Raw genomic sequence first — 26,488 nt, 5'->3', positions numbered from 1 at the left:
ACGATCAGCCAATCCAGCCATCTACCATATTTTTTGCTTCTCATTTTCAACAACAATAATAAGTAAATTGAACATAAAATTAGGGGAATCTAGGAACAGATAACAATTAATGAGAGGCAAATACCTAAAACACCATTAGAAAAGTATAAATTCAGTGGTCAGTTATGCTAGGTTGAAGATACATTGAAGTGATTTATTTCAATTGATCGTTTTTAATGTTTTTAAAAACTTCACGTGTACAGTTATAAAAAACTATCAAGTGGCAATTAGAGATAGATCGAATGACTAGTTGGTGGTTCATATTTCTTATAAATTTGTACCATACCTTTTTTCTGCGACATAAATGAGTGCAACCCGTCTATGGACGCAAGACATAAGAAGTAAGAATACTTGACAAGAAGTTGCACCTGCCTTACAACTGGTGTTCCGGTCAGCAAAAGAGTTTTTACGGTCGCAAATATTTTAATAATATTAAATAATTCCTCGTCAACGAACCATTTCTCGATGATAAATCGGCCGCACTTTTAAAATACGATTGACCAATTGCGTCGATTTTCTACAGGTCCGTAATTTAAATTATAATGAATTTAAAAAACTTTTTCAATGATAAACTTATTTGAAGAAATTTTCCTTCAGCAAAACGTATTAATATTTAGATTATCATTGAGAAGAAAATAATTCTACTTACGAAGACATAAGTAAATATAATTTTAAAATAATATGCATGTTGTGATTGATACAAAAAAATATTTATGTAACAATTCCAAATGTTTATACATAGTGCTTGAAATGTGAATCAATCTGAAATTATCAGACCATTTACACTTTTAAAAAAGTGATTATAAAATGAAAACGTTTCATAGTATGATTATGAAGTCCTTGATTCTTGTCGAAGAAAATTTGGATAATTTTAGATAAGCTCTTTGATTTGAAAGAATGGAATGATTATATGCCATTATTAAGTCATTATGAGGAGGGAAAGAGAACAAATCTAGTTGTAGCCTCTAGTACAAGTTCCAAAAACAGAATAGTGTTGTTTTGTTGCATAATCAAGGACTTTAGTACACTTTAAAATATCTTGTCTGACATAAATATCAACTAAAACATAACAAAACAGACGTAGAAGACTAGATTGCAATGGTTAGATTAGATAACTTTCTTTGGTACTTAACTATTTATGCACACTTATATATAAACAAATTATCGCACCTATCTTTATCTGCATAAATTAATTACTATACTACCACTTACTGCTTGAATGAAATTAAATTATTTGCCTTATAAAAAATGTAATTCATAAATATATACGTCTATGACAAAAGTAAATCGTAATCTAGTAGTTAATTAATGTTATTAGTGGAAACAAGACTACAGTGAGAATAAATAATCAAATTCGTCCGAACATGAAACTTCTAAATATTGTATCGTTTACAGATTTATTATAATAGGAAACCATTTTTGAGTAAGACGAAATAGGTGCTTGGTTAGGTTAGGTGTGATTGGTCCCATTTTTCCTCTCTTGTCAAAGAATTCCGACACGGTGCGAGATCATTTGTCTACATGTGTTTCTTTACATGCCCTTTTCAAGATAACGTACATATTCCAAGATAAGTTCACCATAACGTATGTTGATTCATCTTATTTTACAAAAACATTGCCAAAGCTTCCGAAATCGTTGACGTTTTGATTTTATTTCACGGTAATGAAAATAACATTTTCATATACATAGTACTTTATCCGAACAAGTTTAAGATATTTTCTATTGCTACGATATTTGAAATAAATTTAGATTTAATCTGACTCGTGTAATTTGAAAATAATTGATTGTTTCTTTTTTGTTTTCTTTTATGTGAACTGCGTAGATATACTTATATGATGTGGTTCGATACATACAATAAGGTATGTATTATTTTTCGAGGGATCTTAGATTCAGATCTCTGGATATTATGTACGCAAAATTTTGAGGCACAATTCCATGTTTCAACTGAAAAAATCCTTAATGTTTCAATTATCGTTTTGTAAATTAGAACTTTATTTTCTAAGAAGACTTTAGATTTTCTCCCTATCAGCCAGTGCAGTTCATTTTAAGTCAAGTGGTTTTCTTTTTTTCCTCATTTTTGTTATTTTTTCATCCAAGTGGACTCGTAGGTATTTAACACTCTCTTCTTGTAGCATTCTTCCATTTTTGTACCATTGTTGTAATTCATTGAAGTAAACTTAGGTATATCTGGATGCTATTTGTGGGCTTGGATTAGCAGAAAGGATGGCTGTGTCTTCATCCAATGATCCTGTTATTTTTTATTATGTCTCCGATATTATATCGCATATACAATATAAGAAATATTGATGCAATTGTAAAATAATCAAGACGGTTCTTTGTTAACTTTCGTTTGGAAGTTCTATTGATCATAGGTGACACTTAATGTGGCAGAAATTTGTTTTTGATTTTGTATTGCAATCAAATGCTTGTCTATCATCATCAGAAAAATACAGCAGAGCAGTATCATTTATTTCCTAAAGTCCTGTTTATTACTTGCTTGTGTTGATGATCTTGCAGTATTATTGAATGTCCCTGTCGATATCCAAATTGGTGATGATGAATTTATTTTTATAAGGGCATGTTCTCATTTAATCGTCATTAACCCAGTTTTTTAGCTAGTTTAGAGAAAGCTGGAAGTAGAATGATATGATGTGAAGTTATTTGGATCCTTACTTGGTCTATTTATCATTATTATCTGAGGTACTGTAAATAATTTGGCCAATGTCCAAGTAGTATAATTTCATTATAGATACACTTGCTCCTTTTCCACTTCTCTTAATGTCACAAATAGCATCTCTTATTTTTATTGGATGCGATAAGTTTTATTCTATGTATTTGACCATATCTAAGAGTTTGAAAAACTGTGACGAGTTGGTGTGGAAATAAGTCTGCTTTTCCTTTATTGCTTTTAGGTGATGGTTCATATTAATTTTTTCGTATTAACGATGCGAATATCTTATGTTTTTTATATGGAATTATCTCTTATTGAAGGTTCAGAAACATATTATTTAAACCTAGCATCCCTTATTGCTTTAATCTTTGTTTTCAATATACGGCTAAATTCATTAGAATTATTTTTTTGAAAACGATTATGACTTGTTTGCCAATTTGCCCAGGCTGGTCTTATTTCCGCAATTAGTCTTTTTACACTATAATTTATAATAATTCAAATGAAACACGGATTTTAAGTTAAGTTCAAAAATGGTTTTTGCTATAAAAAAGTTGGCAATTAAAATTCATTCTCATACGTTCATGAAATTTGAACAATTGATATTTCAGTATGATATAATGCATAAAACTACAATCGTCCCAGCAATATACTAAATTCAGAAATTATTTATAATGTCAAATATTTATATATTTATTGATATTTTGAAAGACAATTAACTTGGATCACGGCTTATTATAATTTATTAACAGACTGCTTCAAACCAACATCTTGATATTCAATTATGTATACGTAAGTGTGTTGGTTCAAAGACTTACTCAATTATTAATTAATCGATTTTAGCTTTACGCAATTACATACTGTGATATTATGCTTGTTAACTGTATGTACTTGTTAATTATTCTCCAATTCAAACACCAGTATCTTGTAGGCATGTGGTTTATCAACACTTTAGTTGATACAGTTTAGAGGTATTAATTTATTGAAAAGTCTAATGATAGAGGCGTTGCATATATACTGATTTAGTAGTAAAAATAGTTTTTTATTCTGAACCAACGACGACAGTAGTTTAGTGAATTGCTATCCATATATCTATTATATTGCAGTTTTCTGAATGAATATACAAGGATTTTTTATAAAAGTTTGCCTAACTCCAGAGAACGAACTTTAGTCAGTTAGTTTCCCTTAACCCTACTTCTTTACAACGTTTTACAGACCTCCAAACTGCATTTTCGGTAATTGGATTGCGATTTTGATCCCTCTCATCATTATATCATCACATCATCATTATAAACACCTTCCAGTAATGACAACAAAAAATTGTTCAAAACAATAAAAACTCAAATTTCATTTTTTGTTCACTGGCACTTTAAGATAGTAGGATATTGGTTGTGTGAAATTTTTAACCAAAAATTCGAAATTAATACGACCCTGTTTGCTCAGTCCATTCGACAGGCTGTCCAAAAAAAGATGGAGATACGTGGCCAATTAAAATTTTCTAAGTGCGGTGTTCGTTATAAAGAATAAACCGGCCTTTATCGCCATTCTGAATGCGTCGGAAATGAGACTCCAATTACAAGTAAAACCAAGCAAGCGTCAGACATGTCTCGGTTCTTCGTGCCGCTAAAACGACAACACCGACAGCACTACAGACTTTCCGCGCATAAAATTCCTGTTTCGGACAAAGAATTAAAATTCTTGACAGTTGTAGTACGAGACACTATCTTCAATACCATTACTATGCAAACTTTTAGCAATTAACGGATGATTCGGCGTTCTTAATTAGAGAAAATTTTTCGAATTACCAAAGCCATCAACTATGATTTTCCTTTAGGGAACACCTAACAGCTGCACTGAGAGACTTGGATTCTGCATTGTTTCTATAAGTGTGAGGAAACTATTAGAAATATTTTATTATATATTTATCGCTTCATCACACGGATTTGAAGAACACCATATACTTTATCACGATTGTAAATCTAATAAAATCATGCTGATAGGAGCAATATCTAAATTAATAACATTTTATGCATTTTTTATGAATAGTAGTTTTTGCACAAGAAGCACAAGGCCTATTATCAAGACTAAATAAGCAAAAATTCACATTCACCAGAAATTGAATGTGGTTGTACACAACCGCAAAACCAGGGTAACAACAAAATGGTTCACATTGATTTAACTCATTTCTGTTCCGTTGTTGTTTACTTGTTGTTGTTGTTATTGACTTGTTGGTTAAAAGATAATTTATTCACTACAATTGCTCATCATCTTCAGATATCACTGTAAGAATATCAGATACGGAAGAAATTGGTAGATTATATAGTAGAAAAAATAAGCACAAACAAGACTGTGATCAGTAAGAATTGAAACAGACACTTTAAATTTTATTTTTCACAAAATTAAGCATAATCAACGAGGACGGTTGAATAGGAAGAGGCACATAAACTAGACAGCAGAGGACCTAGATCGTTGTCTAAGGTTAATAGCTACAAGATCAACTCATTGGTTTTCAAAACATGAAATACGAAATCTTTGTAGATGGATGTTACTATTTGACTTTACCTCATACCGACTTCAGTTCGTGTCATTATTAACTGAAATACGAAAAAAATCTATTTAATTGGCGCCAATAACGATTAGCCTGGCTCTACCTAGAGATGAATGATGATCGAGTGTAGGTAAGAGAGGATGGTGTGAATATCGTGAGACTGTTTTTGTTTCAAGACACAAACACATCATACTGTTTGATTGATGTGTAAAGTATACCATTGATTATAGCTCGGAATCTCCCCTTCGATAAATTCCAAAAATATTGGAATCTTATTAGATTCCTTGCCTTAAGATATTTTGAAATTGAATATTGCAATAAGATAATGTTTGAACATTTTCCTGCCAATTGGAAACATGTGGCACATACTACGTAGAGGATCAAAAAATTTACAGCGCCCTACTTGAAAATTTTGGTTTTGTTTAACAATGACTTATCTCGAGTTTCGATCATGTACAGCAGATATCGAAATGAATACTTTTATCTTTATAATGTTCTTCTGGTCATTGATGTAATAGGTAGCTTCTAGCAAAAAAAAAGGATTATTAATTTTGCACAATCTGGACAACATAATTTTTCATATTCTATAATACTTAATTTTAATCTGTTAGATTGAATCAGTCATGATTGAAGGTTTCTGACCACCTTTTGCTTTGATGATGAATGCTAGAACATTTGAATGAATTAAAATTTGATCAAATAGTTGGAGTTTGAAGATTGAAAACCACGTACTATTGGAGGTTGCTGGAAATTGGAACAACAGTTTACTGTTTTCCTTTCTAGAGTTTCAAATTAAAATAATTATTTATTTTTTGTATGAAGGTAATAAATTAATAAACCTACTGGATTGTATAATATTTCTAGATGCTATTGGTGCATGTGCTATGTTATTTAAGTCCCTAACGCTAGTCCAGCGATATTCTAACATTTTAAACCCTTCCAAATAATAGTTGCAATGAATTAACGATAAAAACTTTTGCTTAATCCGCTTCAATAAGGCCTGTTCATATATCCTTTGGTCCATTTGGTCAACACTTTCGCAACTGCTTATTAAATTTTTAATTTCATACGGCCACGTTTGAATTCAGCTGCTCAAAATTTTACGGTCGTGAATGAATAGGCCTATTGCCACTTATAATAAAATATTTAATGACAGCTCTTCAGGTTGAGCTCAAAACTTTTTATATAACCGTCGTAGTGCTTATTACTACTCAGAAATTTGAGTATTTACTCTGAGTCACTGCAAAATTCTAGTTACAAATACGTGATTTTTTTTAAAAACATCTGAAAATCTTTAAACGATTTTTCAAATAAATGTGAGATAGAGTGACTGATGTAAAACTTATTCAAATTAATTCAGAAAAGCTGCAGCTTTGTAATTAATAACGAGATCTAGCGAGTATTTACATGCTTTTAAGTGAATATTTCACCTGTAGGCAAAATAATCAATTTTTTGTTCTAGCTCTATTATAGTCTATTATTATTCTGTGCGAATATACACGTATATCAATCATCTCGACATACGCGTGCATAATGTGCACATTTGCACTTCATTAATAAAATTACAGTACCTGCAGCTCTGAAATAAATTATTACACTCCGGTTTTGTCGGTATATTTCTTCAAATGTTCCGGTCAACTTACCTGATAACAGAACAAGACATTTGCTGATTTAATATTGGACAAATGCATACGACCAAAGGTAAAAAGGGGTTATTTAGTGCTTTCGTAATCAATAAATACATGCTTTACGTTTGATTAATGTTACCTGAGTTAAAAGTTTAATGATACAGTTCGAGTTTAGTTGCACGAAAAAGCGTCGACTTTAGCTAGACAATTTAGGTCGGTTCGTGTGAATTTTATTAGGGGCTGAAAACAATCCAACTCTTATTATCATTTCCATGGGATAATTCACAATACTACTTAATCATGTTAATATGGCAGAGCCTTGTCATGATAGCCATTCCATTCTGTTGTTTCCAATGGATTGCACTGTTTTATATACGCTGTGGTTTATGGTGTTCATCACATACTTTTTCCTTAAATAGTATCTTTATATAAGTTGGTCCAAAGTCGTTATAACAAGTTGAGACACAAGTTTATTAAAACTCATTTCATATTTTCTGAATTTGGCTGGTATAGATTTATTTTTCATTAAATAATTAAGTTGAAACATTTATCTTGCCATATCATATTGCAGTCTATTATGTATCGATTCGCGCTAGAAACTGAGAATTCTGAGACTATTGAAGTGTGCAGACATCAGAATTCCGAATTGGAGAAAGTCACACTTCAGTAGCAAAGTGGATCGTATTGCGTAACTTGTTATGACCAAATACAGACAAACATGTAGGGTAAGCACCCATAACCTCTACTGAAAATATCCATAATCTCGTGCTGCAAGATCGATGTTTGACCATAAGTAAAATAGTGAAGTCGGGGAGCTTACATACCATGTGATTAATAAGATACTCACTGTCGAATTGAAGATGAAAATTTTATCTGCATCATGAGTACTATGAATGTTAACAAATTGACATAATTAAATTGGACAAGACATTTGCAATAGTCTTTAAACAACAGAGGAAATTTTCTCGCAGCTTAGTAACAATGGATGTGTCAAAATCAACATGCAAAGCTCGGCAAAGAAGGTCATGCTAACTATATGAGTCGCTAAAGTCGTTCTAGTAGATAACATACAAATAGGAGTCATAATTACAGATACTTATGAGGAGCTGAAATAACACTGCTGATGGGAGCTACGCAAAGTTGTCCTGGTCTAGGCTCCCAGTAATTACCCGTTGTGTCCATAACAAAAAACTAGCGTGGTAAACGATTTTTTTTTATATTGAAGGGATATGTACCGAAAATCAGTAAATGTGAGCAATCTTTCTTTCTAGACAAGTTGGAAGTGCTAGAATATCGATAGGATAAATGTATAAATTTTCATAGAGAATATATTAAAAGATGAAAGTGATATATTCGCCAAATATATTATTATAATTTGGTCTCTCTTCCATAGATAAGATATCTTGTGACATTTTTGTTATGATAAAAGCAGCAGTTCTGAAACAAAGCGTAGAAAAACTTGAAGAAAGTGTGAGGATCCAATGTAAATGCTGATAATAATTAGAATTCAAATGGGTAGAAATTTTATCAGTTTATTTTCATCGAGAGGCCAGAAAATCATCGAAAATATAACAAATATTCCGTGATATGATAATTCATTCTGGTCTGTAGGAGCTCATTTTGCAGTTGTAGGATCCGAAGGATAAACCCACAAATAACACAACGTGTTATTAAAATAGTTATCTAGCTCAATCACCAGAGAACTAGGAATCGTTCTAGAAAGATCGGTAATGATGTGGATACATTATTCGGTAGTTTCCTACCGAATAATGTTAGGAATAGGCAGAACATAACTTACTCTAGATTACTTTTGATATCGAAGAAACTCCTGCTATTAAGAAAATATAGTGCAATACAATGAACCTTTAATATACAATGCCAAAGTTATTCACAAAAGCATTTGATTTGCAGCTTATAAGACATACATCGAATTACTAATTATGGGTATGTCTTTATTTTCATGGATTCCAATGGAATTGATTACTTAATAATCTTTATGATCATGCATACAACACTTACAGTATCTAATACCCAAGAATATTTTTTGAATCTTATAGATTATAAATTTTCCGAAGATGATCCCAGCTATTTGGACTTCTATAGTGATTTTGGAAGGAAATCTACAAATACTGGAAAAGAAGAAAAGAAAAATATAAAAATACTCTTGAGAGAAAGTAAATTTACGTGATTTTTTTATTACAAAATACACTTGGATCCAGTATATCTCATATTTGACTTGCATAAAAAGAGCAAAAGTTATCCTCTCTAATTTAATATAATAAAGATATCAAAGTGTAGAGTATTGCAATAATTACAACTTGAGAGGCCAGCTAAAATTTATTAATAGTTTTATTACGAAATTCTAAATAATAAGGTTGAAAATTCGAAAAAAAAATTATTGATTTGTTCTCTAACAATATGTTACTGATATTAATTGAATAAATTTATATTATTTGATAGAGTTTCGGCTTTTCAAGTGATTAACAAAATCATGCACAAGCAAACATTTTTTCTTTTATTCTTGATAAACCATATCATATTAAAGATGGTGAATGTATTGCGACAAATTCAACTTCAAATTGTATGAATTGTTGTATTCCGGAAAAAAATAAGAACTTAACATTATGTTTCCTCCAATAGATTAGAAAATAGAGAGAATTTACAAATTGATACATTATATCTTAATAGAAGACAAACATATTGATACTTTTCCATATTTATGTATATGTGGATGGAGAAGTTAATGGGAAGAAATATACTCTGGTACACTCGAGCGAATAGAGCTATTACAAGGATAGATATGATAAACTTCAAGAAGCAGCTTCTACTAACCAGACTTCGACTGCGAATTGCCACATAGGTGAGGGTGAGAGTGCCAAGGTTCACGGAGAGATACCTACAAACTTTTTTTTTAAATTGGTTGCTGATAATGGCTTTATTTCTTACACAGACCGGTATACATAAACAGAATGTGATGAGATAAATAAACCATAACGTTACATTGCTATTGTGAACGATGTTTATCGATGAAAAATTGATAATTATACTACTTATATTTTCGCGTCGTTATTTACTCCAATCTTTGTAGGTATCAAGAAGTGCTGCTATATTATTTACTTGATTAACCGACACCATATAAATGGTCCAACGTAAACAAATAACTATGTAAAGGTACTGTAAAAGCGTGGGTTTAATATTTGCTTTGAAATAAAAACTTTAAAATGATGGAGTTTCAAATTGTGTTAAAATTTTTTGAGTTCATCTCAGAATTTAAATTCCAAATACCGTCAAATATCCTAAAAACACTAAACGGTTTCAAATTCCTTGTTCTTAATTCTATAGCTGATTTGTATTAGCTACAGTTTAGAATCCAATTTAACGACTGCTTCTATAAGGAAAAGCTGTTCCTGATAACATATGTTTTCTAAAAATGAGCCCATAAATTGTTGCAAGTGAATAATCCTACTAATATTTAGCAGTGTCATTTCAATTTACATATTAAGAGATTGAGGGGTAGAAATACATAGCTTAACCTACACCTACCTAACTTCACACAATTTATTAATTTAAAAAGTTAATGCAAAAAAGGTTAGAAGAACCGTAATTAACTTGTAACATCAAATGCTTCCAAACGATAATTTTTCATGTTAAAACAGTTTTCTATTTTGAATTTATTTTATTTTAATATTCATGTTTTAGGTGATCCACTGATTAATATAAACACTCAAATTGACAGTGTCGAGTCATATTTTAATAAAGGCTGCAACAGGACGCAACGCCAATTTTTTTAGTCTTGAAACTAATTGTGAATCTGAATAGACGTAGAATCCAGACGATTTATAAATATAAATATATCTTTACATCACTTTACTTATTAATAATATATTATATATGTAATACTCCTATATCGACAGTTATCTATACTACCTCTGAGGAGAGAGAAATCGTTGCCATTTTGTCTTCCTTAGTTGTAACAGCTTCCATTTATAGAAACTGTCCCTACTAATATATATATACTGAATACACTTTTTACACTACCTCTAACACTAACACTCACAATTACACTGTCTGAAGCGTGTTTCGATAACCAAGCTGTCGTCAAAGTTTAGCTTCAGTATCTGAAGACGATAACTTAGTTATCGAAAGGCGCGTCAAACAGTGTAATAAGCTTTTGTATGCTTTTTTCATGTGGTAAGATGTACTGTCAGCTGGTCATCGTCCTTGACCAACAAGGCAAAATTTTAAGTATAAGAAGAGATGAAATTCGCTTGTACTGTACGGAGGATGATCATACACATCCCAGCCAAATTCTTATAGGAGATTTTTTTGTCACGTTCGCAGTGTGAGGTCGGGCATTACCGTGGAGATGAACATCTTTTGACAGTATTCTTGACGTTTGTTCTGAATTTCGCAGCGCAATTTCTTAGGGAACATGACTTTCCTGGCCCAAAAAACGGTACACATGAGTCGTATCGTGGTATCCAGATTTGCTTAGACTCAACTTACGTACAAAGTGAGCCTCAACTCCTTTAATTACCGTTTAGTTTCTAGGGTATCATAAGATACACAACATTAATCCACCGTGACTATACCTGAAGGAAAATTGCCGTTTTCGTTCCAGCGCGTCAAAAAATTGAAGTGTTCATTAAGAATTTTGGGTACTCAACGTGAGCAAAATCATCGAAATTTAAACTTTCCAGTAACAATTTCATGAATTAGTAATGGTGTGATTTGCGAAAATTCCATAATTGTAAAGTTAAAGTGTGTCTTAAGCTTCTCTTCAATTGCATGAATCAGTTCATCAGTAAGCAAAACGGGCGTTCTCATCGTTCTTCACTGTGTACTCCATCACGTCCTTAATTGAACTGTCTGACTCATCTTCTTAATTGCATGTAGAAGACGAATCTTAGATTTGATTGCCATGAGGCAGCATTTTCTATTAAGTCAAGTACTACAAAGAACTCGTCGGAGGCAGTTTTCTGAAACGTACACTTCTTATGATTAAGTCAGCGTAACTGGTGTGAATAATTGAAGCCGCGTTCGCCGCGCTGCCGATGATAGAAATAGACACAGAATTTACATTTTGGATATACCTCGTAGAATGAGATTTGTGTCTAAATTAAAGCTGTTAGCTTCAAAATTATCAACCCTACAAACTTATCTGGCCCTTGGTTTCATTATTGTGTTTAACAGACGAAAACGTTTTCTTATTTTTTTACTTCTAGAAAACCCCCTAATCGAAGAAGTAAAAATTACAATTATTATTTATCTATTACTTTATCATTTCTTGTTAAAAGATTGTAAATATTCAGTTTCATGTGGATGCATATAAACTCCTTCCATCTTGTTTATAATTACATGTTGATCCTCAACTATTAGTTAATTATACTCAATTACGCTATTGAGCGTATAATTAATTTTTACTGGCTCATTTTTTTAATTTGTGGTCAGTAATTTATCGAGCATTCCACAAATGCGGTTTTTCTGCTGAGACATTTTCCTGACTAAAGAATGATAATTAATTATCAAGGGGAAAAAATGAGAAATGTTTGTTATTTTGTGGTAAAAGGTGCTGGTTCAGTTACTTTGTTACATTAAATTCAAGAATTTTCATTTATAAATTGGTAGGTTTCCGGTAAAACATTACGGAATTTTGATAATCAACGTTATTGTAATATTCAAAGAAATGGAAAAAGTTGTTTATTCTATACATATTTTTGGTAGCATTTAATTCACGCAGAAATGCGTAGGCACAATATGTTTCCAATGGAAATAAATTGTTCAAAATCTACCAGATATTTTGTCAATTTCAAAATATCAATATATATAATTAAATATTTTTAATACACCATATTCAACGTTGAATGGTTATAAATAATGGAGACAGGGTTTCAGTTTATTGGACAATTTGTCCTCTTCAAAAATATTTGTTTTTAAAATGTTTGAAGAAACTGGTTACATTTGAAATTTTTTACGCACTTCAATACATTGTCAAAAGCATTAACACTACTTGTCTCTGCTTTTAACTTGTTTTAATATTCCAAAATTATCATTAGAAATTATGAGCTACGACAAAATACTTGTTTCTACCTGTGAGTTTCTAATGAATAGACTTTACGTAGTTCCTAATTTTTGAATTACTATTATTATAATACAAACATATACTGAATATATCGTGTATTTATAGACAATGATCGATTAAACTAATAATATTGCTGTAAAAATGAATGATGAAGAATATTGCTTCACTTGTTGACCCAGCAATTCTTCAGAAGAAATTTTCAGAGCTACGCCAGAGGGCGATAATAGCAATTTCATTCTTTAATAACTTTTAACATATTTTGTAATTCTAAATCTCTTTATTTTTTATTCAGTATACTATTATTTCTTCATCATTTCAGTTTAACTGATCTCGACTGTTTGCCTATATTTTTACTAAGAATGAGCAGCTTTGTCGGTCCTAACTGCATGGGGATGGGTAAATTGGCTATGAAAACTCTCAAGAATTGCAAAATCCTCTGGATGTTACTGAAATAACCCAAGTCAAGATTTTCTTCAATGTGTTAGTTTCTTCCAAATTTTTTATTCATCGTAGCTTCTTAAAAAGCTTAGGATGATGAATCCTTGGATGCATTTAGGGAAGCTGAGTGATCATTTGCATGCTGCACTATGATTAACAGAGTGTTGTTAGAAGAAGAATAACACGAACAAGAAGAGTTTAAAAGATATCAAGTAGACAAATTCACTATTGGGTTGATGGAAATCATTTAAATCGACTGAATCGAAGAAAACGAATCAGTACCTACCTTAAGCAGTGTTTATGAGGATGGGATATATTTCAAAGCCTGAAGGATTCTATAAAATAGTGTAAACAGTACACGTTGAAGGTGCTATCAGTCTATTTTATATAGTATAATTAGATTATTTGAAATTATCATCTGTTCAAGTATTTCAGTAGTTGTTCCATTTGAGGGTTTGGTTGATTCTCCTCTGTGTCATAAAGTTTGAATCGATTTTTGTTGATGACCAATGTCATTGAGGTTACGTGGTGGTCTACGAGTTTACAATGTCCTCTTTCTAATGTTTTGATTTGTGTTTACAATTATATTTCGACTTATTTTATCAACAACTGATAAACATCCTTTAGGTAGTTTTAAATATCTTGCTATGCTCTCTTACGATTTTCGAAGCAAGAATTTATAATTACGTCATCAGTAAAGAGTTTTGTCTACGTCACTGGTATATTCAGTTTGTACAAGACGTAACACATAAAATTTAACAAGCTTCGTGTGAAGCTAATGTCCAATTTTTGTTCAATAATTCTTGTGCTTAAGTTTTTCGAGCCAAATATGATTTTACAAGTGATTTTTATGTCATAATGGATGATACCTAATTAACTCCAATATCAGAGCTCTCCATATTCTGTACAAATAGATCTAAAAAAGAATTTGAATAAATGAATAAATAAATAGATTTAAAAAAAATTGAAATTGATACACAAACAAACCAACATATTCGATAAATTATATTTAGGCTTGATGTCAAGAGTGATCATTAAACAAAACGATGATGTATGTTCGCAATGGGATCATTCTGTTGGTTGTAAAACAATTAAGGATGTATGAATGCATAATGAGAACATCGACAATAAATTACGGCAATCACGTCTGTAATTACAGGTTGTAGTGTATTCGTATGATTGTGAACTAGTATTTTACACCATGCTTAGCCCTAGAGCCAGAATAAATTTATACCTAAAATGAGTTTTATTGATAATTGCCATCATAAAGCAATTAAAGGTGGTTTTTATCACTTGTATAAGAAATTAAAATAAATTCATAGTGAAGATTTATTGGTTACAAAAATAGTTGATAAGGTTTTGTTTTCGTTGAGACATAGTTTATTAATTTGCGAAGGTATTCCTTCATTTTTGAGTTCATTTGAAATTTTCATTCCTCGAACCGAAATGTCTTATCAAATTTATCAGGTAAAAAACACGAATAAATGATATTCATACCATCTATGTTTGTATAGTTGTTTTTTATTGACACCTTTTGTTATTTTCTGAACTGACAATGCTTTAGGAATACAAGCAAAAGCATAATGTTCATCTAGTCCAGTAGTACCATCATATTAAGAAAAATACAATTCAAAAATCAATGAACATATTATTTCATTGCATTTATAGCTAATTTTAATATGGACCGCTTTTGTGGTAATGATTTATATACAGAATTTAAAAGATTATATGACTACCCCACCCAGGAAACCCGAAATTCTAGGTTAGGATTTTTTTGAATTTGAACATAAATATAAACACATCAAATTTATAGCGCATTATTAAAAATGATCTTATTAAAAAAAAATTCTTTCGTGTTATGAAGTACTAAGTAAAGTAAGTTGTGTTTTGTCGGTAGGGTTTCATCATCACCCGTTTTTAATTTTCCAAAGAAATAATATTTGGGTTTATCGTTTTCTCTATCAACAATCAATTTTCTACAATTTAGTTTCCTCTACTATGACATGTTTTTTAGCGTTTTACCAATTGTCCGTTGGTAGATATAATAGTAGAAGAACATCTTGAAGTTTAAGTGTTTCATCGATTCTTGCCACATATTCATTTGCACCTAATGTAATCAATTTCACAATGATAAGGTGAAAACTTTTTAAATTGTGAGGTGAGCTATAATCGGCTAGTTATGGATTCCCACTTTAAGCTGTTGAAAGGCTCCAAGCTTGACCAAGTCTTTGTCAATTTTATTGCAACTGAGTCCCCTATATCTAAAGATGCAAAGCAGCTTTAAAATCCTTTCACCAGCAAGTTTATTGAGAGCACGATAAAAGTCCAGAACCAGCTGTGATTTTTCGATCATGTTTTGCAGAGCCATTAGTACCGTGCAAATTTGCCCATCAATGTGGTAAGTTAACCCAGTCTTTCCTGTTGAAAAGCTTGATTTCGAATTTACTTTCAAGTATAGAAAAAATCTTATACTTAAATGTTGTAAATATATTCAAGTGAACAGTTTTTGTTTATCTTAACATGATGTATGTTTTCAACATCGCTGTCATTTTAACAAAACAAATTTTTGTTTTTTCGGGAATACGGAACTCGAGGCTGCACCATAACCTAGCCCCTTGGGTCTTCATGCACTGTTCGCAGGAGTGAAAATATTATCCGCGAACGATTTAAACTTGAAATTTATCGCGATACATCGCATTATATAAGGGAAATATGTTGTTTTTATATCAAAATAAACTTGTATTTGCAAATAATTTTGTAGTGTTCATTTTCTGATTTGATTTAGGTTTACAAAAACAAAAAAAATCTCAAAATGATTAGTAGTAAAAAAAGATTTCAAATTTATAGTATCTTTTTAATTATTGTTGTTAAATGAATCAGTTAATTCGATAGCTGGGATTGAAGAGATTCTATAAACATATTTATGGAAATTGATTATCAATTTTTAAATTCTTTGTACTTTATACGTGCATCTGGAGGTGAAATTCTATCCAAAGTAATTTGTTTTTACATAAAGTTGATAAAACAAAAATTAAGTGCTTTCATTAAATTAATTGAATTCATTTCTCCCTATACTCCCGTAATTTACGAAATTATTATTATTAGAGTGCCTTTAATAACTTAATTTTCCTGAAACACAAATTTACCACAAGAAAACCTAATAACCGTTGAGAGTAGGTATATAATCGCTTGCACTAAAAATTTGATTCGTTGTCATAATCGGTATGAAATCGATGAACATGTGGTATGATTATCAATGGCCGGCGGTATTATGTTGGAGTTATCTGGTAGGTCGAACCTGAAACCACAACTTGGGAGGTCTCTTTTGATCTGCACTTCTTGCAATCGCCATACTTTTTTACCATCACATATATACATCATACATTTGAGGTATGTATTCATATAGATCGATTAATAAACAATGATCAATATCCAGGATGAAGAAATACATCAGATTTTTTTTACTTCACTCATAAAAAAGGATAGATTACAATGCACGTTTCTATATCGGTAAAACAATAATATTAAAATGTAACGAAATGCTTTTATAGATTATCCACAATGTAATGGATTAAAGTAGTTTGGATCAGATAAGATGTGTCTAATTAAGACTATTGTTGCTATTACAAAATGATATTTTAATACATAATATATACTGTGAACAATGTCATCTATTTTATGTAAGATTGATTTTAAATACGATATCGAATATAAGGCATCAGTTATGGATAATACACTATGTTGATCTATTTTTAAAATTTCTTCTAATTATTTACATCATGCGGAAAGGAAAGGATTTTTTTGTCGTGCTTGCGGTAACCTTGAAAAAACTTAAAATTCTTATCCTGCTCTATTCATTCATCTTTCCAGCAGCTGCACTTGATCACTCATTGTGTTAGTGGTGCTCGTCACAGAAATGGTTAATCATAATCTCAATCAAATTTATTGCAAAAATGGTCGATTCAGCGACTAAAACTTGCGATACAGTATTATTTCTTGGGCTTATTTCGTTAGCATTAAATGGAGGGCCATGAAAACGTGGAAGACAGAGAACGAGATGGGTGACCGGTCTAGGTGCGCAGTGAAGAATTAAATATCAACCGCAAAATCAACAAGTAAATTTTAACTCAATATTTCTCGATCAGAACCTCTGTGCAAAAGTGGTTTCGACAAACCTTTCAGAAGAGCAAGAGCAACATCGAATTTCAATCGCAGATCAGTGTTTCCAACATGCAGAAAGTGATCCTACGCCGGAATCAAGAGTGGATATTACCAAATGATTTAAAACCCAAAAAGCTCTGGCATGAGTAAGTCGAAAGTGATGCTGATTCACTTTTTAACAACCTACAAAAGAAGTCCGCTTCACCTGAAAAAACCACGAATCAAATACTCTAATCGGAAAAACTGGAGACATCAAAAAAAGGAACTCTACATCATAATAATAACATCGCACAAATATCGCAGTTTGAATAGATTTGGGACGTCCAAATAAATGCAATAAAAGTGATGTTGGAGGTTCGACAAGTTGAAACAAATTTTGTATTAATGCAGAAGGGAATCAACTTGTCACCGAAAAATTTTATAATAAATAATTTTTAAAGCATCTTTTCTTAATTGTCAAACTTCGTATATTAGTTTTGACTAGATGTTGTTCTTAAGGTGTTTCCCAACATAAAAGTAAGGAGAAAACAAAATAATAACATTATGTTCCCGACTAAAAGCCTTGATGATCGCAAGAGAACTGGTTCACAAACCTTTGTGACTACCAGATTTCTTGAAATTGTAGAAATTAGGTCATCTAGGATGCAAAATTAATTGGATGGCAATAGCAAATCACTAATAGTATAGTGCCCAGATAACACATCGTCGAATTATTAGAAATTAGAGTTGCCTACGTCCGATTATGGACATGGCACAAAACGTTTTTTTGAACCACCAATTTTTGTGTAAGCTTTTAAAATCGATTTACATGATTATAAATGACTATAGTAGACTATAGTTCCAGCTTACTTCGTCAAACTATTTCTTGAATAATTACTTTTATCATTTAGAGAGCTGCTGATGTAATGAACAAACAATCCGGGTTATTTCAACAGCTTCTAATTAAAGTTTATTTTCCAATATTATCAACATTAAAATTGTATTTCAAACTATATTCATTTAAATTTATTTTTATACAGAATGGGTCATGAAAAATAGTTCAGCTCTGGATTTGACAGTAGATATTAAATTTTAAGCAAATGGGAGATGAGACACGTTTATATACTTTATATGGGGTACATATTTGTATGCTTATCATTTGTTAGGAGAAGAGATCATTTTCTGAGTTCGTATTATCATTTTGAACGTATCTATAATAGCGAGATCGATAGTGTTTCAGCATTTGTTATAAAAAAAATGCCAACTGCAAAATAAAAGGTTAAGCTCTTTTCTGTATATATAATCTATCACTTTTGGTGTCATCGGAAAAGAGATGACAAATTTTGAAGCAATTAAATAAAACGTGTTTTATTTCTTTTCAACCAATAATGATTTGGGAGTAGAGATATATAGTTTCATTATTCTACTCAAACGAAATTGCTTAACGAAGTAGCATATTTTTATTTATTTACTATATTTTCACATAGTCAATTGGAAGAAACTATATTTGGAAATTTTTGTTCTCAATTTCGCTAATTGGCAATATATTTCATTCAACCGCTAAAAAACTCAAAATTTTTTTAAAATTTTTTTGGCTTTTAATTTATTTTTTCTTGTTTTCAGGCGGTGGCGTTCTAGGTAAGCAACAAAATTTTTTAATATTATTTAATTTGAAAAAAATCATTTTTTAAATTCATAATAACAAAATATCTGTTATAATTTGTCATCTCTTAATTACATTTTTTGTAAATAGATGGGTTCGGAATTTTACATCTATAAATTTATCATGAATGAAATAATGAATACAAATTTCACTGTAATGACGCCATTTTCAAACCTTCATATAATAGGAATAAAGATTTTTGACGAAACTAGTAAGTCTGATCAGTGTTTTAATTTTTATTTCGATAGAACAAAATGATTTATTAAACAAAGAATTTTTTGCTGGTTCGGTAACTTATGGTAATGCCTAACACGTTATTTATAGAAAGGCCACACTGAAGGAACAAAAATTTTTTTAATGTTAGATTCACATATATGTCGTTGCCGGGTGGATAAACAAACACAAGCCCCCTTCTGTGAAACTTTATAATCCTCATTTTAATAATAAACCTGATATCCACGATCACAGCTTCTAGATAGAACAAAGAATGAAAACAATAAATCCCCAAACGTCCGAAGAAATATTGCGCATAGGCGTACTTCGAAATCTAGAATAGAAAATTAAATACATACTTTTTCTTAAATAGTAGTTTTTATCTGAAAATTTAGTGAATATTAAGAGAAACAAGTCGATTTAATATTATGAAAATAGAGAATAAACAAATAAAAATCGAATTCAATTTTATAAATTACTAATTGAGTTTCATTTATAAATGCTCCTAGTAGATTTTTTTTCGAATCAATATTTTCATAATTAGTAGAATACCTTAAACTGAAAATGAAGATAATTTTATCAAACGAGCCGTGAAACCGTAATAAAACTAACTTAATTTGAAATTTGTATATTGTTTCCCAATGTCTCTAATTTCATTATTTCTTTGAAGGTAATTTTGTCGAAACATCAACATGTCTCTTGTCCCACCTTCTAAAATCATAAATGCAACTCCCTATGTGTCAATTTCTAATAGTATCTCTTATGCATATTCGTTTTACTTGTAATATTCCAAGACAAAGTGTGGAAAGTTGATGAAAAAGTATGCATGTTTAAAAAATCATCCACGCCAAAATAATTGGACTATTGAGCTAAGATTCCAGAAAAAATCAGGATTAGGATATAGCTGGACCTTTCCATTGTTTATTATCTGATTATTATTCAATCATTTATAAATATTAGTTAGTCTGTGTTTTATGTTAAAATGTAACGGAAAATTTGAATATTTCTCTTCCCAGTTTATCAAGCATAATTCAACCTAGCACTGCTGCTTAAACATTTTAAACATTTTGAAAATCCAAAATACCTCTCATTTCCAAATTCTACATTGCATTTCAAATGGTTTGTTGTCCAAAGTGTGTACTCTATTTCTTCATATTATAACATTATGGAATTCAAAAGAAATTATTTTAACACTATTATATTCTAAATTTTTTTCAAAACGGACAAGAATCATTTTAAAAGTCACATTCTTTTGATGATAGGTTCATCTGCCCTCTGATATATTTTAAATTTCCATCATCTTCTTAGTTTCATTGCATGTACTTATTACTAAAAGCACATTTCTGATTGTATCACACCGTTTTTTATATTCATCAAAAGTTACCTATTAATAACATTAACTGAGTCCAAATTTCAAATATCTATTTCCTCAGCTATGAGTTACGATGTTATATTTCATTTTCGAATCTCCCCTCAATTGAATTTTAGATTAATCATTTTTGAAGTTGTCTATTACAAAACTACATATCAGTGGACATACATTACGTAGTCTTACTGTATGTTTCAGCTTTTCTTCTATTTTTCTCCATCTTTTCTTGCAATGGGTGTTAATTGCCAATTTGGTGTGTTTACTCACAACTTGCTTTTGCCATTAACTGCCATTTACTTTTTTGTCTTCTTTAAAGTTTTTCGGTTATTCTTCAGTTGCACTAGTATATTCAATTCGTTTTATGTATTTCATCCATCATATTTGATGAGGCTTTTATAATTATTTTATGTTCCTTTAATTTCAAAGTCCAAAATGATTTTCTTTTCTTCTTATATTCTTTGAGAATCTCAAGTTTTTCTTTAATAGCTTTCGTTTATTTTTCTACAAGTTACTGTTGGCCATATTGGTCTTCCGTGGAAAACCATTTCATTACTTGTACTGATTTATTTTGAACAAAAATGCAGAAAGTGTGGAATTTATGGTATGCTTAGAAGCCTGCTTGAATTCTTATTCTTATCTATATAATGGTTACTAATACTTCCAAACAATGGAGACTGCTTACCTTTCTAAAACAGTATTGTTTCATAGTTCATATCCATTTTTTGCTTTCATTTATATCTAGTCTGTTTTTAGCTGGGTCCCTTTAGTTTTTTTGAAATTTTCCATTTTTTGTCAACATGGCTAAAATATCACTAAAATCAAAATTTTAGTCTTCAGTATGGAGCTACAATATTTATAGGATAGAAATCATCACCTGTTTCATGGAAGTCAAAGTTAATAACTAGTAGGGAAAATGGCAAGGACAATTACTTGTAATTCGCTAAACAATCAACATTAGAAGCTAAACTTGTTTTATCCTTGATTTTTGTTGAAGGTGTTGTTAACAAAAATAAGAATATAGAAACAAATGTACAACTATGCTTTGAGAATCGGTAACTTTCGGTCTTCATCTGATAGTTTTGTCGATAACTCCAATATTAATACTATCTTTTCAGGGACTCTAAACCTACTTTTAGTCACACTGTCGGATTGAGTGCCTTTATCGACAAATTTTTTTTTCATATTTTGAATACCCTAGTTATCTAATGCTTTCACTACAACTTCACCTTTTCCAAAATTCATATTATATCAAATGAAGTTTCAATACATTCTTGTCACATTTTCTAGACTGATTTATAAAATCCTGCCTGGCTTTACAAACACACTACCTACGTTTATGATAAGGGACTCGTAAATTTAAAAAATGTCCGAGTAAAGGATATACTCGCGTCGATTTATCTTTACATCACATTCTCTTAGTTATTAGTGATTTATAGTTTCTTTATCTGAAAAAAAAGTAAAAATAAAATGTCTGCAAAAGGGGCGTCCAAAGAATTATTGGACTCTCCGTTATCGAAACTTGGGCGGATGAAATTTGTCTCTTGAGATTAGAAATTGCCCGATTCGACAAATTCGGTTAAGAAATCGAGGGTTTTGTGAGTTTTGTTACTGCGACTTTAATTATTTTTATTGCCCATAATTTATAAGAATTTAAACAAGTTATTATTTATTGACGTTATCAGTTATATTACGAAAATAAAATCAAATTGAATTCAGCATGATAATGATAATTTTTTGTATGAGAACCCGCTTCAGAAATATTTTAAAAGATTAATGTTGGTCTTGAGGCAATCTTCATACATTTCCCATAGAATTTTCTATTAGACAAGAAAGGGTTTCAAGGTCCAGATATGTGTGGATTTTTATTCGTACTAAGTTCCTTCTGGGACTTTTGTAAAATCGAGACAGAATGTTTATATAATCTACATTTCCTGATCGTATGGAAATAATGGGGCAGTATTTTTTCTTTCCAGCTAAAAATTGTGTTCTAGATTCCTGAAAATGGTTGATATGATTTGAATGATGGGCTGTGTAGTTGTTTTAGTCGTATCCCTAGATCTTAAACGTGCTTTATAAGGTTGAACCCGTAGACCAAGCTACGGCAGAAATTCACTAGAGATATTACATCACAATTTTTGCAATGAGTGACCTGGTATTATCACGCATGAACATAGAATTTTTCTTAATAAATGTTGCCCTTATAAAATATCTGTTATATATCTTTGAGCTTTATGAAGACTCAGTTTGGTTGGCCATAGATTTATCAGTGAACAACTTTCTTTCCCAATATTATCATTCCAAGCAACGTGTTAATACGCGTAATGCAGATTTTACTTCTTACGGATGGATGCCTTTTCAGGACGTAGGTGCGCAAAGTCTTATTAAGCTGTTAATCGAGGTTTGAATTCGAATACAGATAGATTTTGACGAATTTCGATTTTCTTCTTATCTTATTGCGTGTGAATTCTACGAACTTTGAATCAAAAACCATTGTCGGCAGTATCATCCAGTTTATTTTAAAATAATATATATATATATAAATCTGTTGTGAGCTGTTCATCACTTTTTTGTCACGTTTTCATTTAAGTTAAAGTAAGGTTGCAGCTCTGATCGAATGCTTAGCCAACGTTGGAAGGTGAATGTTGGCACAAACGTTGGACATATCGTGTAGTACCGGCTTTAGTATATTATCAAATCGGATATTTCAAATAGAAGATTTATTCCAAGAATTATTCTCCCCCTATATTTTAACATGTATTTGTGAGGTCATGCAGGATTTTTTAAATAATTTTTCGATATTTATTTGTTCATACAGTTTTCACAATTTTGTACTGCATTTCGAAATGTAACCATTCACAATATCTACAGTTTTAAATGTATATGCGTATTTTGGACTATTAAATTTGATCGTTTTTTTAATGGTTTGTCTAAGACCATAAACATGGATCAATTTTTAAAAACTTATATTTTCAAATGAATGGTATAAATAAATAACCAGTATTTTAAAAATTCATTTTATTTCAAAATTAGTTGAAATAAAATTTTGTCAAAACGTTGGGGTAACTACGTCCCCATCAAAATACAAAGTCGTTGTATTTAAATTTAAATGAAGTCGAAAGATAAAAACTCTCTCATTTCCAGTAGTCATTTTCGATTTAAATTAGAGTATGTCTGCTCTATCTGTACATCTTCATCTAAATTATATATCATTTGTTGAAACTCGGTACATAATCCAGATATGTTTGGGAGAGGTATACTAAAACTGATAGTTCTCAAAAATAGAACATCAAATTATCAAATTAGGTGAAAATTTCTAGATGTAATAAACAAACATGTATAAAATTTACTGTACTTATAATTTTAACAACAAACACCAGTCTTCTATATTGTAAATACGATAGAATCTTCCTTTTTCTATTCGCTAATCTCATCAAATAGATTTGTGCATACCAATCGAATCCATACTTAAGTCTTTTGCAAACATATTCTCGCTCTTATAAAATGTATAATATAATATTCCCATATGAATCAGCTCGCTTGCTTTATACACTCTAAACATATTATCAGTGATTTTCATATCTTGCTTCTAATATAAAGCAAGTCAGCAAATACAATCTTAATTTGGCCACAATTACTGTACTAAAGACTGCAGCTAGCATTGATAATGACTAAGGATTGGTCAAATCAAATATATACTCATGGCTACTTGATATTGTAAATCAACCGATTATATGGTAACTTTATTGTTGTTACAGCCAACAGTATATAGCTCAGTATCAAAGTAAATTCAAGGATACTTGAAAAAAAAGTACCTAATTGTACCAAAATACCTAACACACACAAATTTTTTGAAATTATTTAAATAGAGGCAAGCGGTTGTAGTAGTCAAGTACGTTAATTGGGTTTAAAATATTCATAGTGAAAAAATACATATTTTCGAGCTATAAAATACTGGTGGTTTATATTATAGTACGATGAAGATGTAGATCACAAGTGTATACATAATGCATGTCGGATAGAGTACAAAATAATCTGAGAATCGGAGGTTAAAAATTAAGACTTACAACTCTGAGAGAAATGCGGCACGAAATTCCTTTGTTCTCCCTTGCAAACAATGGAATGTTAAACAAGCTGAAAGCAAGTTTTACATGTAATTTTAATCAAACACTGGTGCATAGAAGCTTCGAATTCACCGATATTATAATTGGGTATTCTAAAAGGTGCGATTTTGCACACAATTTGCACCATAAACTGAAAACTCTATAGATGTCCATAAAGATACTTTGCATAAAGCCGCTGTTTTGCAGCCTCACACCCACTTTGGCTCGTATTTGCGATTTATGAACAGGGATATTTTTATTGTTTATAACAACTTTACCTTCTACACGATACAGATCCCAGACAGAAACGGACTCAGAAGAAATATTTAGCAACCGTCAAATCTAGAAAATACATTTTTCTGTAATAAACACACAGTACGCCTTCGTTTAGGACGAGATAAATCAAAATCCAAAAATAATAAAGAATAACTTCTAACACTATTTAATAAACACAGTGAAAATTTTTATTCCAATTTGTGCACTGAACAACGAAGTCAGTTAAAAATGATCAATGTTTTAACAATAAAGTTTGAAAGTGAAAATAGCAAATTGTTTCAAAGATTTCACTCGGTGCCATCACATATCGTTATTGCAGCTTAAAGTTCCGTTTTCATCCAATTTCTTGATGTTGTAATGAATCCTTGAGATGTATCTTTTCAACTTTTTTTAAAATTCATCATTTCCTGGAGGATTTCTGAGAACTGACTTCTGACCCAGAATATCTCATTCTCTTGAGCTTATATCAAATATCTTCAATAAAATTAATGCGTTGTCCTGTATTAACATGAAATCTTCCTCTAGGGAACCAATTTATTACCTATGTGAAGCTTATCTATGCGATAGTAGAACGTAGTGGTATCATATTTTCAATACGAAATTTTGAGAATATGATATATAAATATATTTTTACCTAACTATATATGATATTCTTAAGAATAAAAATAGGATCTTTCAATCAAGTCTTGCTATTGAAGTATGAGTACATTAACATTATGTTGTTTGTAATGTAGATTTAGACATACTTACGATTTCATAAAATTTAAAAAATTAGAACATTACTTGATATTTAAAGCTAAAATATGAAAAGCATTCGCACCACGTCAAGTTATCCATTGAGAATATCAAATAAACACTCCACTAAAATGTTTGTTAGAAGTTGTATTGATCATCAAGTTCACTGGTTTTTAATTTCCTTACCTATAATATTTTTCAATATCCCTTGGCTAATACCAACTGCTTGTGCCACCATTTCCGGAGTTTTTCCTAATGAAACTAATGTCTTATCATGTTGTGCGGCCAGTGGTATAAATTTAAATACATTATGTACCATTTCAAAACTTTATGCATTTGAAATCTCATTTATTTACGTTGTTTACGAATGGTAGCTGCTATAATTGTTGGCATGTGTGACAAGCGCTTTCAAAGCTAATGGGAGACTAGACGGAAGATGGGACAAGATGGAATTGGACAAAGAGTGAAATGTGAGAATGAAAAACAATGAATAATAATAATTCTCTGGTTATAAACATAGATGAATAAACTTAATTTAGTACTTTTACTCGAAAACCCAATGTATGAGTATATTGGGTATTTTAACAA

General features: G+C 30.7%; 1 protein-coding gene across 2 annotated transcripts in view; it reads left to right on the top strand.

Moving 5' to 3' along the window:
• Window positions 1-26,488, top strand: part of LOC130442970 (homeotic protein ultrabithorax) — a 381,554-nt gene that overhangs the window by 204,592 nt on the left and 150,474 nt on the right. For both annotated transcript variants that reach the window (XM_056777389.1, XM_056777390.1), the window contains exon 2: window positions 19,168-19,182. In XM_056777389.1, coding sequence (XP_056633367.1) covers window positions 19,168-19,182 — 15 coding nt within the window. The remainder of the gene's footprint in view (window positions 1-19,167; window positions 19,183-26,488) is intronic.

The sequence above is a fragment of the Diorhabda sublineata genome, chromosome 4 (assembly GCF_026230105.1).
Source record: "Diorhabda sublineata isolate icDioSubl1.1 chromosome 4, icDioSubl1.1, whole genome shotgun sequence".
Classification (NCBI taxonomy): domain Eukaryota; kingdom Metazoa; phylum Arthropoda; class Insecta; order Coleoptera; family Chrysomelidae; genus Diorhabda; species Diorhabda sublineata.
The sequence above is the reverse complement of the archived record's forward strand: the minus strand, read 5'-3'. Positions and strand labels throughout refer to the sequence as shown.